Genomic DNA, 14,663 nt, shown 5'->3' with positions numbered 1-14,663 from the left:
TTATAATATTTCTGAAACTCTGGTGAAACACTGGAACGTTCCCGAATCTTGGTCGATTTTGTACGACTCTGAGGTCAATGAAAAGCTTTCTGGTACCTTCTTAGGCAGAAACTGAGCATCTTTTATTTTAAATCATTAAGAAGAGTGAAACATACCATGAAACAGTTTACCCATGGAAATGTAAGAACAACTAAATTCCTTCCCCTTTTTTTTCCTTTAAAGCTTAAAGGGAGCTGATGCTGGCAACGGGATCAGAGTGTTCGTTCCTGATATTGGGATGTTCATCGCTAGTCTGACCATCTGGCTCGTTTGTAGAAACATTGTCCAGAAGCCCATGATAGAAGAAGCTGCACAATATAACCCGGAGTTTGAAAATGAAGAATTGGTAAATCTGACTACATGCATCTTCCTTCTTTGATTTCTGAGGACCGTGACCCTTAATAGATTGTGGAACTATGATACTAATAGCTAAATATACAGAGGACTTTATGATTTACAGTGCTAGGCATAAACCTTAACAGTCACTTTGCACAATAACCTTGCTCGGCTTCAGTGGGCAGACACTCTCATCCACATCTTAGCGATGCGGGCACAGGCTCAGGGGTGCCCATCAGGTAAGGGCCAGGACCTGACCCACTACCCCAAACTATCACCTCATATTATCTCGGAGGCTGACCTTGTAAAGTCATACATAGTATTATGGTCCAATTGGTCTGGATACCTTAGTTATTGCAAAATATTTAAAGAAGTAACATCTGGTAGTTTTAGGAGAAAATAATTAATTCCTTCTTGAAGGAAAACTTTCCAATCTGTGCATCTTGCTGTTCAGAGTGTAGTTGTGTTGACTCAGTAAGCTTTGATCAAGTTATTTTTAAAGCACTCCAGAAGGAAAAAAAATTCGTATTTGGAAAAGTGTGAAAATTCAAAAACAGTAAAAATAATGAGTGAAATGTGTGTTTTTTAGCCAGTGAGAAGGTTTCAGGAGTGCTGGGTTGGGTGCTTGTTAGATTTTCCTCCTTGGATGGGAGCTTGTCCGACTGCTGTCACACCGTCCCTTGATCTGCCTCAGGACACTGTTTATAATAATTCCACTTTCTTATGCAAGGGTAGGTGACATCAATTTTAAAAGTAATTGATTTAGTAATGGAAAGATGAAATTGACAAAGAAAAATTGACTAAAAGAGACTTGATTTTGATATTTGATGCAAGACATTTGCAGCTACCAAATGTTTTCAGTCGCAAGCTTTGGCAAGAAATTAAACTTGTAAAACAGAAGTCAATTGTAATTACTTGTATTGAGAATGTTAACCACTAAGTCATCAAGGGAGGAAAACTCTCAGTTATAACAAAGATTTATATCTTCATAAATAAGCAGACAATTGCCTTGTAGTCTTATTAAAAAAACAAAATAATAAAGAGGATATAATTCAATAATCCTATGCAAGCTAGAAATGATATGATTGCCAAAAATACCTGGTTAAAAGATATGCAATCGCATTGCATATCAATATGTTACTACTTTTAAGGCAAACATTAAAAAGGTACTTGCTGTAAAAAGTAATTATAGTGAAGTAGCTACTAACCACATCTTGCATTTACTTCTACAAACCATATGACATGTGTGATTGTCCTAAAAATGGATACAATGATGAAAGTGCGTTTTCTTCTTCTTGACTTTATAATTTGAAAACAACGAATTTAAATTTTGAAGATCTGTTTTTACATTTGAATTTTATTTTATAGTATTTACAGGTTTGAAAATGATTTTGCTTAACTAATCATTACCAAAAATTATCTAAGTTTGGTGAAAGGAAATGCATTATCTCAAGTTTTACAGGCTTAGGATTTTTTATTTTTGTTATTTATAAAGGCAAGATTGTCTTCAGTTATCCTCATACTACAGATGAAGGGTAAAGGATAATCCTTGGAAATTGAGTGGACTTAGAAATCAGACATGGAGGCTAAAATGCCTAGTGGCTCTGTGATGTTGGGACATCGTTTATTCTCTTTCTTCTACGAAAGGAAGATAATACTACTATATCACATTGTTGTTGTGAATACTAAATGAAATATCTAATAAAAAGCACCTACCATAGTGCCTGCTAATTTTGGTTGCTTAATAAATTTCTACTTGCTCTGCTCATTTTGTTCTCCCAGTTGAGAGGTAGTAGAGCAATTTTAAGTTCAATATTCCTTGTAGAATTACAGAAACTTAAGTTGGACGATGGTTTGAGGGCAACTCACTCGGTAAAAGAATCTTTCTATGCCATTCATAACAGATAACCATGAATGAATTGCAAAGCTTTGTATAAAAAGAAGTTATGTCACCAAGGACAAATGCTCTTTGCCATAAGACTAAGAAAACTTACATTGATCAATAAAAAAGAATGGCTGTTAGGTCATGATTAGATGTCATACATCTGGTGAAGAAAGAAACAACACAATCACACATATTAATTCTAAAATCATGTTTCTTTCCCAGTTTCACTTAATTTTCAGAGATAGATTTATGGTACATCTCTTCATTTGAAATTTGTTTAAATATGTAAGCCTTACATATTATTAATTACATTATTTAAAGGTAATAATAAGATGGATAGATACGCTAAACATTCTTTATATGGGGCTTTGAAAATACTAAATGACATTATGATGATGCTGTTTTCCTTCTCAGTTAAGTTCGTTTGGGACTATTTTAGATATTGATTTTCATTCTCTTATCGGATTCCAGCCCATCAGGTAGCCCAGGAGGAATGGTGTGGAGGTGGGGGAGCAGGTGGGTGAATCTTCTGAGACTAATCCACAAAGAAATATTTCTTCCATTTGACAATCTTGACTTGAATCTGAAAGGAATACAAATACATGGCCAAAATAAGCAGAGGATTTATTTTATTTTTGACACCCCAACATCATACTTCCTGCTGCTTATAAATCTTGGCTTTTGCACTCTGGAATGTTTGGGTTTTGAGGATACTGAAAGAATAGTGTTTGCTGGCATTGTTTCTTCTTTCATTTTTCTTAGTGAAGAAATGGCAAGATTAATACCCTGGTGCCTGGGAGAATTCCTTTTCAAATGCAGCATTGTTTTAAAGTAACAACTAATCCTTGAAGAAGACTCAAGGGTTTCCCATAAACTTCACTGATTTGATAATGAAGCTCAAATTTGCTGTTTTAAAGGTGTTCACAAATCCAAGGATTCCCCTTAAAGACCCACAGGGGAAGTGGTGATGGTCATACGTTGGCAGCCCTTGCCTCCCTCTTATATTTTACAGACAGCTGACCTCAGAAAGGAAACCAAATCTGAAGAACATGTCTGTGGTCTTGTTTATTTATTTTAATTCAGAAGCAAATTTTGTTTATTTGTTTATTTGTTCATTTTAATTCAGAAGTAGATCTACAAATCATAGTTGGGAGAAAGAGTCTATCAGTGGAAAAAGACCCAAACTCTATAAAATAATTTAAAGAGGTTTATTCTGAGCCAAATGTGTGTGGCCAGCCTGGAGCACATGGCCTTAAGAGGTCCCAAGGAAATATGCCTGCAGTAGCTGGGTTACAGTCTGGTTTTATACGTTCATGGAGACAGGAATTACGGCTAAGTCATTATGTGGAGGGTCGACATTGGTTTGGCCCAAAAAGGTGGGATATCTCAAAGCAGGGACTTAAAGGTTATAGCTGGGTTTAAAGATTCTTTGATTTGTAATTGGTTAAATAAATGAAGCTCTGTCTAAAGGGTTGAAATGTTTTAACTTACGATAAGGATGTCTGTTAATCAGAGACAAGCCAAAGCCACCGAACATTTACCAAAACTCAAGAGGTCTGTTGAGTAAATTAATGGCCTGCAGATGTGGTTTAAGCTTTGTCTTGTATAGCATTAGGCCTCTTAATGAGTTACAAAGGGTATCTCCAAGAAGGGAAGGGGCGTGGCATGCATGTCTGACCTCCCTTCTCAGGGCCAGCAACTCAGATTTAGGGTCCCCTTGGCCAACAGGGAATCCATTCAGTCAGCTGGGGAAGTTAAGATTTTATTTTAGTTCACAGTTTCTATTCTGAAATATTAAAAAAAAAATTTTATTGTGAAAATTAAATTGTGTAGAAAAGGGTTATCTATATAGTAAAACAATATATGATTTCACCAAACTGATATTATCCTGTATAATGTGATACTTATAATTCTTTTTAGTTATTTCAAGAGATTTGAGGCCTTATTTTTTTAAAAGAAAGGGTACTAAAATGTATTCTTAAACCAAATTTCTGATAAATTAAAAGTTTATTCAAATAGGAATTGCAGTCATGACTGGGTCTGTGTAAAGAGGCACTTTCCTAATTCTCAGACAAATCAAATATGTAGAATAAAAAATATTCCAATATAAGTCATACCCTATCTGCTAAAAATTCAGGGCTGCAACATTAAGTCCTGCTAATGTTATTTGGAAATTAATTCTGAACCTCGAGGATTGCACCCTGCTTTCTAATACCTAATGTCCATTTGGCTATCACAGCATCTGAATTCTGGCACGTGAAATGCCTGAATGGATTATTTTTTTAAAAGAGCCAGACACAGAGAATGGGAGAAATCAGTCTTTTCATTGTCACCTCCTAATTAGTCATTCAGCATTGGCTCAGTTCTAACCTGAGATTTAGTCCAAAGTTGCCTGTTTTAAATTTCCTAGAGCCTATTTCTTCAAACATACAGACGTGATCATTTGAAACATGGAACCATTGAGAATGGTAAGAAGCTGGACAGCTGCCTGGTCACCCTGTGACCTCACAGTTCATGACTGTGGTGAATGGAACCCTCCTCTGCGGTTGTTGCAGAGGCCCTGTCACTGCTGCTCTCAGTGGGGTATGGGTGACTCCCCACTACTCCTCAAGGTCACTCTCAGAAACTAGGCAAAACTTCCTGTCATACGTACTTCAACTGCAGCATATACCTGTTCTCTGCCATTTTTAAGGAATCAAAGCTCCAAAAGAGCCTTTTACCTTTAACAATATTTTTAGATCAATATTTTTGGAAATTCTCAAGAATTTCTGTCTGTTCTGTCTGTAGAATATTTTGTAGGTGATTTCATGCATTTAAATTGTAAATAACCACAAAACACCCACATAGGAAACTTGTATAAGGAAATGGCAGAGCCCTTGGGTCCGTTTTGGGGGGTAGAGCAGATAGTTAGGGCTGAGATGAGAGGAACCGGAGTATCTCACCCACCCCTGCCATCTGCCCCAACTCCAGAGAAGTTGCCTCACTCAAGGAATTCCAGTCACTTCTTCGTGCCTTCTTTCCTACTTTAAATTGTAAATACCCCTGAAATGGAATTGTCACCAACTTAATGTAAACTACTTACCCATATTGCTTTCCAAATATTGATCATGTGTCTGGGAGCAGGTGATACAGCTCCCATCTCTACCTCCACTCATTCTTCCCACTGACTTCCCTGTCAAAGTTAATATGTAATATTAACTCTAAGCACCCAGTTGCTCGAGCCAGAAACCCTCGTGTAACACTGGATTCTTTGGATCCCTTATCTGTTGCCATCAACAAGTCCTCTGGATTCAACCTTCAAATACTGTCTGAAATCAGTCTACTGATTCTCTATGCACTGCCACAATCCTCAGCAAGCAACAACTACCTCTCAGCTAGACATGGAAATAACTTCTGAATGGATCTTCCCACTTCTAGCTTCCATTCTTACCCCATCCCATTGATAAATCAAATTATGCCACTTCTCCAAATAAAACACTTCTTTGGTGTCCTCTTAAACTAGAAAAAGATTCAGTCTCCTGACCATGATGCCCATGGCTCTACATGGTCTGGCCACATTCTGCCTTCCTGTCCCACCCCATGCTCTTTCCCTGCTCCTCCACTGTGCCATAGCCACCCTGCCCTTCTCTCTGTGCCTAGATGGGGCAAGCTCTTTTCCTGCTGGGCCTCTGCCGTGCACTTCACTGTCATGTGGAGTCATCTCCCCACTCTTGTCCTTCTGGGACGCTGCTACACGGTTCACTCTTGTGCAGATGTTCTTCCTTCTCTTGTCTGTCTGGGGATCTGTCAGAGCAAACTTATATGTAGGTGGGTCTCTCTTGGTTGACTGCTCCTTGGTACAGCTGCAGAGAAGGATGCTTATTTATCTATGAGCATATTTATTTCTTTAGTATGTCTTTACTGAGGGCCTACGATGTGCCAGGTCAAAAACTAATATCTAACAAAGATTATTTTTTGTTGTCCTGCTTTGCTTGCCAAGACCTTTGCCCTTATTTTTTAAAAAAATCACCTTTACCTTGGGAATAATTGGAATAGATCATTCCAAGTCCCTTTAATCAGATGTAATCCTTTATTCTCTCAATGTCCTTAGCATCTTATATTCTCAATTTACAAGAAGTTATGTTCCTCCTATTTTGCTACAAAATCACTGGGATCCCATGTGGATTCTCGTTTTTATCCCACCCTGGACCTAGCAACATGCTTGCAGCAGAGCCCAGTCTTGGTAAAAAAAGTGCCGCTTGGAGGGAGGAATGGATGGATGGGAAAGGAAGGAATGCTGTTGATTCCAAAGCAGCTCCAGCCGTGCTCAGCCTTTCGACACCTTCATATCAAAGATGTGAGTTTTGTTTGCATCTTAGTCCATCACAAGCAATTATATGGGTGATGAATCTTTTAGAAAGCTTTTGAGCACCAGGAAGAAGTTACGAGCCCTCAAAATGCTGCTTTTGTTATCATTCTCTGAATTCTTTATTTCTAGAGAGAGCACCAGGGTGTGTCATTTAGAAGAGCTAAATCTAGGTGGTTCCTACAAGCAAAAAATGGGTAGTGCAGGGTCAGTAATAATCTCTGGAACCAAAGACAAACTGAGTAGATGATATAGGCTGTGTGTGTGTGTGTGTGTGTGTGTGTGTGTGTGTGTGTCTTAATGCTGGTTTGGTTTTATGGTATTCCATTAAGTGATTTTTTTTTTTTTAAATCTTAAAGAAAAAAGCCTTTAAAATAAATGGTCAGTCCAATTTGGCTAGCCTCCACTGTTGTTCTTTTCTTTTTCAAATATGTTCAGATGATTCCTAAAGACTGTTGCCACTTCTAACTTGGTTATCTAACCTAACAAGTTTTCAGAAAGTTCTGATGCAGGGCCATGAAACATCCCAGACCTATTAAATCAGAATCTTGGAGGCAGGGGAGTTTATGTGGTGGGAATAGGACCATTTTTTTTAAAGCTCCACGGATTCTGCAGGCACTGGCCTAACTGGTTGTTGTCAGCTAATTCAGTTTGTCCTTACCCGCTCTTTATTAAATTTCCATTGCTGTGTAGATGGTGGCTGAATGCATATGTCTACATGGTCACTTTTCCAAATGAAATAGGGGACTGCTTAAATGGCTCTTAAAAGTTTGGAAAAATAATCTTCCCAAAGTAAGTCTATCATCAGAATGAAATATTTCCTTTATCTGTCAAATGCTATAATGTTAGGCTTGCGTAACATGCATGATAGCATTCAACAAGTCTGTCTTCCTTTCTCTTACTTCTTACTTTCACAGGGAAGAACACTGGGGATGAAATTCATCTTCTGTACTGTCACAACACTTGCCTTTTCCTTCCTTGGGCTCTTCTGTTGAGATGAACCCATTCTGTTAAGATAAATTGTTAACTTTTAATTATAAACAATGAATAAACAACTGGCGACACTTTAGAAAAATGTTCCCTTTGCCTCCCAGATCTTCTGGCTTATTATATGTGACTTTGATACACTCCCCTAGAAATGTTTTTAAAAGCTTGGTTTTAACCACGAAGAAGAAAAGAATAGATTCAGCTGCACAAAAAGCTTTGTTCTGAGGTCTAAAGCTTTACTGAAACCTAAAGGAGGTTCCAGAGATAAATTACTTCAAATAATTATTTTTCAGATAAGGGAGTCTGCTGGGATATGATTGAAACAAAATGTTTTCAGATCGTTCCTGTTCAATTGAACCCCTATGGAGAATTCATTTATTAGTGGCTGCAAATGTCAGTGCATGGATTCTAGAGTGGCCGTTTCAGAATCTCATAGGGGAGCTCTTTAATAATACATATTCCTGGAATTCACTCCCATAATTTCTGATTTAGTAAGTTTGAGGTTGAGCCTGATAATCTGTCCTCTTAAAGCTCCCCAGGTGATCCTTAGGATTGATTCCAACCCAGCTGAATCTTACAGTGCTTGAGGGTAAGAAAACATGGATGTTTGGATCCTACCCAAAGTAATTTATTGTGTCTTCTCTATCCAAAATAGAATGAAAATGACAGCTTACACCATGGCTTAATGAGACCGGGGCTGCTGTTGAGTGATAGGCCGTTGTCAGCTGAGATGCAGAGGCTGCTTTGTGTTTAGGCACTAACCTGATCCAGGCGACGAACGGAAAATAGGCTGACTTGTATAAAGCTGATTCCATAGCACTTAGAGCTTCATCGCAGGAAACAAGAGATGCTACTCTAGTACATGTTATCAAGCTTTGAAATCAGGAGCTTTCATTTATTTATTTTTCAGTATTTAATTATTTGTGTTTTTAATTGACATATAATGATTATATATATTTATGGAGCACAATGTGTTGTTTTGATACGTGTATACATTGTGGAATGATCCAATCAGGCTAATCAACATATCTATCACCTCAAATACTTACCATTTGTTTGTGTTGAGAACATCTAAAATCATTTCTTTTAGCTATTTTGAAATATTCAATACATTATTATTAACTGTAGTTATCATGCTCTCCAACAGATCTTCTGAAATTGTTTTTCCTGTCTTACTGAAACATGGTACCCTTTGATCAAAGTCTCTCCTGTCCCTGTCCCCTCCCTCCTCCCCAGCCCCTGGTAACCACCATTCTGCTCTCTAATTCTATGAGTTCCTCTTCTTTAGAGTCCACATATAAATGAGATCATGCAGCATTTGTCTTTCTGTGCCTGGCTCATTTTGATTAGCATAATCTCCTCTAGGTTCATCCATGTTGCTGCAAATGACAGGATTTCCTGTTAAAATCAGGAACTTTTAAAACTAGATAAAGGACTTAAAAGTCTTTACGTTTTAGATTTGGACATGGTCAATAATTCTGTGTAATAATTTATTTGACTTTTTAAACTATAAAGGGATTATTTTGTTGTTATTTTCTAAGACTGTTCAGGGACCAGGGGAGGGAATTAAATCTTTATTTACAGCTCTTTCTTCTTAGCTTCAAGGCCAGATTCAGGCTGCGTTCCAATGTAGGGAGAGATTACAACTCCAGCAAGCAAGGCTGCTTGTTAGTAAACATGCGAGAGTGAGTCCAAGCTCTTCCAGAGCGTCAGTGTTTATACTTCAGCAGACGAATCATTCAGAGGGAAAAAGCCTGTCTGTTACTAAGCCAGCCTGACATGCCTAATGGCATTTCTGGCCCCGGCCTGCCAGGGCAGCAGGGACTCAGAGTCTAAGCGGTCTCACTCTTGGCTCTCAGCTTGGCAGGTTTAAAAAGCGGTTCCAACTGAGAGCCCCAGGGATTTCGTATAAAAATGCTGAAAAACCTGAAGTACAATGTTATGTTTATAAAAATCACAGGGGCCCCAGTCCTGCCTAAGAGAGTTCAGGGAAATGCATTGGTATAACCTCACAAAAGCATCTTGACCAGAGATTTCTATTTGATTTAATCTACATCCGTAGCAATTCCATAATTAAATAAGGAGGCATTTATTATGAAAGTTACAAGTATGTTTCTGACTGTGACCCAGGCAGCCCTAGCTATGTTCTTTCCTTTTTTCTTTTTCAAGTGCAGTGACTAAAAGTTTCGGCCAAATTGCCTTCCTAGAGGGAGATTTTTTAATGTGTTATTCACCTGTTGTGAGGGAGATAGAAGCAATAGACGCCCGACGAGCAGGTCATATGTGTGTGGTTGACGGTGTGGGTGCCCTTGCAATGGCTCTGCTCGGCGGATTCCAACAGCGATTCTGCTTGTAGGGAGATGGAGTAGCTGAATGAATGGAAGAGCTGCCTCGGGAGTCAGGCCTCAGGAGCAGGAAGACATCGCATGGGGTGGGAACAGCAAGTTCCACGGCAGCGAGGCTAAGAGAGACTGTGGATTCTGGGTTCTCCAAGTCGTTTCCTGCATGGGGTGCTGATAGGCAAAGAAATGATGAGAAGCCTGGAAAGGCAGAGTGGTCCCGGGGTGGCAGCTCCTGAGAGGGGAGTCAGCTGTGTATCCTCTCCAGGGCAATCTCATCCGACCGCTAACCTCAAAGCCATCATATGCAGCAAATTCTAAGTAGACCTCTCCAGTACGTGCTGCCTACTTGATACCTCCAACAAGAATGCCTGCAAGGCACGTCAGAACTGAATTTTCCAGAAATGTTGATTCTCAGTCCCCAACCTGCTTCCCTCCTGGCTGTCCCTGTCACATCAATAAAGACAAAAATATGGGAACTACTTTTGATTCTCCTCTGTTCCTCCTCCTCCTCCTCCATCAAATCTGTTGGCTGATCCTGCTGACTCCAAAGACACTAACTTCACTTCGACCCTACTCCCCCAACTCTCCTAGAGCACATCACCTCCCTGCTGTTGCCTCCCCTCTCCTCTGCCCCAGGCAGCAACTAGAATTATCTGTAAAGCAGATCGTGTCTACCCTTCATTAGAAGGAGTGGTTGGAGATCAAAGTCTGATCACAGTAGGTTCAATAGAAGTTAGGTATGGAACCATTTGACTTTAAATGGAGTGGTGTATCTGACCAACTCTTTCTGAGAGTTTCTCTTTTGGAGGGAGGCAAATGTGGTTGAAAGTGTGTACTTTTCTAAGGTGAGATAGCCAGACGTGTTTATTTGTTGATGAGGGTGATCCTGGAGAAAGGAGGCACATCGTAATGCAGCAGAGAGGGGAGAATGGCTGGGCAGTTCTCTCCCTGGTGTCCTGAGCAGATGGGATCTGGTAACTGGCTGGGGCAGTGCAGCTCCCCGCAGTTGCAGGAGGAAGGCAGTGTGTGCATCACAGGCAGGCAGCGGGGAGGTGGTCTGATGTACTGGCCAGAGTTTCTTGTTACGCTCCCTGGGAAGAAGAAAGCAAGGTCATGTTCTGAGAATGAGGATGACGAGGAGGTGGGACTTGTTCTCTAGGGGAGTGGAAATGGCCATGGGCCCGGGGGTACTTGCCCTCTTCTGCACACACCATAGAGTCTTGGACCAGCTCTTCCCTCACCTGGGATGCTCTTTGCTAGGACTTTTATATGGCTGGAAGCTTGGTGACATGCAGAGCTTAGCTATCACCTCCTCAGAGAGGCTCTCCCTGACCTCCAAATCTAAAATAGCCACCCATTCAGTCATAATCCTAGCTCACCCTCTTTGACTTCTCTGAATAGCATTTATTACTGCAAGATATTTAGCTTGTTAATTTTTTATTTGTTTGCATGGTTATTGCTGTATCTCTTACTAGAGATACTAGGACACACTAGGCCCTGTAAGGATAGAAAAATCTTAATGAGTAAGCATGAGATATTTCTTTTGCTTCAGGAAAAAAAAAATGCAAATATGTCATGATGGAATACAGTAGAATCCAAATTGAATCAACCCAGGATTAAATTCCTGTGTGTGTGTGTGTGTGTGTGTGTGTGTGTGTGTGTCTAGTTGGGTGGGGGTTAGAGGGGATGCATACTATAGCCTGGGCCAAAAATAGCCAACTCAAGTCACCTGTGGTCTGTACCCTCCTTGGCACACAGAAGGTCTCTGTTCTCAAGGCCGTTCGGCACTTAACTTGAACTGGCACCAGCCCCTCCTGTGCCTGCCTTCTTCCAGTGAACTTCGTCGTAGTAAGAGACCACATATCATCAGTGAGTGTTATATAAATATCTGAAATGAAAGTATCAAGGAAGAACCTTTAAAATGGGAAAATGGAGAGACCACACTGTACTCTTTACATCTTAACTAGCTGTCTGAATGGGGCCTAAATTATATATTAGATCCTTCTCTGTTTCATTGGGCTGAAGATGTGAAGTGTGTCAGCCCAGGGGGCAAATGTCAACAAAGTTTCATGGATCTCAAACAGACTTCTTTTGTGTTAAGATTATGGCTTAAAAAGCCCACCTAACCCTTTTAGGAAAAGATTTTGATTAACCAAAAAAGTTTTTCCTATTTATTCTTTAAAAGCAAAAGAAACAAACAAGCAAAAACATCTCAGCATACTCAGTTTAAAACAATACATGGAAATATGTCTGTTTTCTGGTACATGTGTTTCTTCCCCAGATTTCTTAACAATAGTACTGAGGTGCTGAGTTGCCCAGGATTGAACCGATATATCATCCTCTAAAAGGATAAGATAGGAAGCAACTGTATATTTAGCCAAGAAGCTCAAGATGGCTTATCCTCCCATGGTCAGGAAATATAGAAATAGCAAACAAAGATAAACTTCAGAAAGAAAAGGGATTTCCTAAGCACTGATCGAACCCACGCTTTCATTTAAAGCCATAGATAGTTTTATCAAACCTTCTATCACTGAGGAAGCAAATGCTGTAAATTTGAAGAACCAAACTCAGATTGATTAAGCTGAGATAGTTAATACATGTTTCAGACAGTTTCTTCTTTGCCTGTAAAACAAAAATGAGCAAATATAGGTAAAATGACATGTTATTAGGGACCCTATGATTAGTGATGTTTCCTGTTCCCTTTTTCAAGCAAGGTGAAAGTGACGTGGGCTCATGCAGGGACTGTCAGAGACCTGGAGGGATTGAAGTGGTTGTCTATGTTTTTTTTCCTGATTTATGAAATTCACCTCATTGACTGAACCATAAATTAGAAGCCGTATAATCTTCGGGGTGGGTAGGCAGAGTTCTGGACTGTAGTGTTTTCTGTTTTTCGTTTATTTAGACTGGAGGAGAAAAAATAGACTCAGAAGAGGCCCTAATCTATGAAGAGGATTTAGACGGAGGAGATGGTGGTGAAGGCGAGTTGGAAGAAAGCACCAAATTAAAAATATTCCGGAGGCTTGCCTCTGTAGCTTCCAAGCTTAAGGAGTTCATCGGCAACATGATAACCACTGCTGGAAAAGTTGTTGTCACCATCTTACTGGGTTCCTCAGGTGAGCGTTTCCAGTACTGGCCTGCTCTTGGTAAAAAGGCACAAGTAGCACTTTGGTGAATAATGAAAGAAGTGGCTGCAGAGAAAATAAAGAAGGAAGCAGTCTATTCCGTGACACCAAATTAATAACAGTAGATCTTGTAAAACTGGCCACATGTGTAAACCACACAAAAAACATCATTTTTCCTAATCAGTTTTAGTTTTGATGTTTTTAGATGGTTTCTGTTAACCTTTATAAAATAATCTTTTTCTGTATCTGTTAAGTGACCTCATTTTCTATGTTTAGATTAGAATAACAACTATTCCTCTTCCTTAGAGTCTTGGAATGGTGATTGGCTACAATTAACAATTTAAGTGTACCCATCCTAAACCATATTGGAGCATTCTGAAGGCTAGTCTGTTTACATTCAGTCAGTAATAATCTTAATTTAACTCTCCAGGATATACTATTTTTCTTCCTAAGTTAGATTGTAATCTTCCAGAACAGACACTCACTTCCTTTAAATTTTGGCCACAGACTGCTTATTCCATAATAATGTTATCTCAATATTTTTTCTCCTTCCATTCCACTGCTCCTATGGGAAAGCTTATTAGAGTGGACTTACCCAAAATGCAAAGATGAAACAGTTTAACTGTTTTTTAATAGGGAAAAAAAGAGGAAAAGAAAATAGAGTATCTCAACAAATAAAACCTGATATTTTAATGAGGAGTCATTTCAAAATGCCCGATAGAAATGTTTAAAAATACCTATAAAGGAGTTATCTCACATTGCATCTCTCCTTTTGGTGATGAATTACCAAATTTTGTTAGATAAGAAAAAGTTTTAGTGAGACTTTAACTGCCACAGGATGTACTGTTATCATAACTCTCAGTTAACTGAAAAACAACAGTAAATCATGATAAAGAAAACCTTGTGAGGGAAAGTTGGAATGGACATACAGGTGCCTGTATTCCTGAAAATTTTGGGGAGAAGCAGAAAGATGGAAACAGGCACGTAAATATGCAGATGCTACTGGTATGGAAAGTAGAAGTTCCCTCAGCTCAAACACCACAGGTGAATTGTGTTATCATCAGGTATTTCCCTGTATCTACAAAATTATCACTTCACGTGTGACTTTTTTTCTCAATAAATGTAGCATTAATTCTGATTCTATAAATAAAATATGATTAGTATTTTAAAAACCTGATCAATACCTAAAAACATATGAGGGAAATTCACATAATTTCTCTCTTTATTTTTTTTTTAACCATCCCAAGCACATGTACAGCACACATAATTTCTAATAGCTACATTTACTGAGTGGTAAGTGAATTTCTAGTTCTATCCCATTTTTGATGATTGTATTTCTTCTTCCTCAGGTATGATGTTGCCATCTTTGACCTCATCTGTGTATTTCTTTGTGTTTTTGGGTCTGTGTACCTGGTGGTCCTGGTGCCGGACATTCGATCCATTGCTGTTCAGCTGTCTCTGTGTTCTGCTGGCTATTTTCACTGCTGGACACTTGATTGGACTTTATTTATACCAGTTCCAATTCTTTCAAGAAGCAGTTCCACCCAATGACTACTATGCAAGGTAAGAGAAATCTTTAAGACATTTCAAGGAGAGGATGTTCCCTC

General features: G+C 39.1%; 1 protein-coding gene across 1 annotated transcript in view; it reads left to right on the top strand.

Moving 5' to 3' along the window:
- Positions 1-262: 262 nt before the first annotated feature.
- Positions 263-14,663, top strand: part of PIEZO2 (piezo-type mechanosensitive ion channel component 2) — a 251,072-nt gene continuing 236,671 nt past the window's right edge. Inside the window, exons 1-3 of the mRNA XM_012648377.1 lie at positions 263-385; positions 12,837-13,047; positions 14,406-14,619. Coding sequence (XP_012503831.1) covers positions 278-385; positions 12,837-13,047; positions 14,406-14,619 — 533 coding nt within the window. The 5' untranslated portion in view covers positions 263-277. The remainder of the gene's footprint in view (positions 386-12,836; positions 13,048-14,405; positions 14,620-14,663) is intronic.

The sequence above is a fragment of the Propithecus coquereli genome, unplaced genomic scaffold (genome assembly GCF_000956105.1).
Source record: "Propithecus coquereli isolate 6110/MARCELLA unplaced genomic scaffold, Pcoq_1.0 Scaffold283, whole genome shotgun sequence".
Lineage (NCBI taxonomy): Eukaryota > Metazoa > Chordata > Mammalia > Primates > Indriidae > Propithecus > Propithecus coquereli.
The sequence above is the reverse complement of the archived record's forward strand: the minus strand, read 5'-3'. Positions and strand labels throughout refer to the sequence as shown.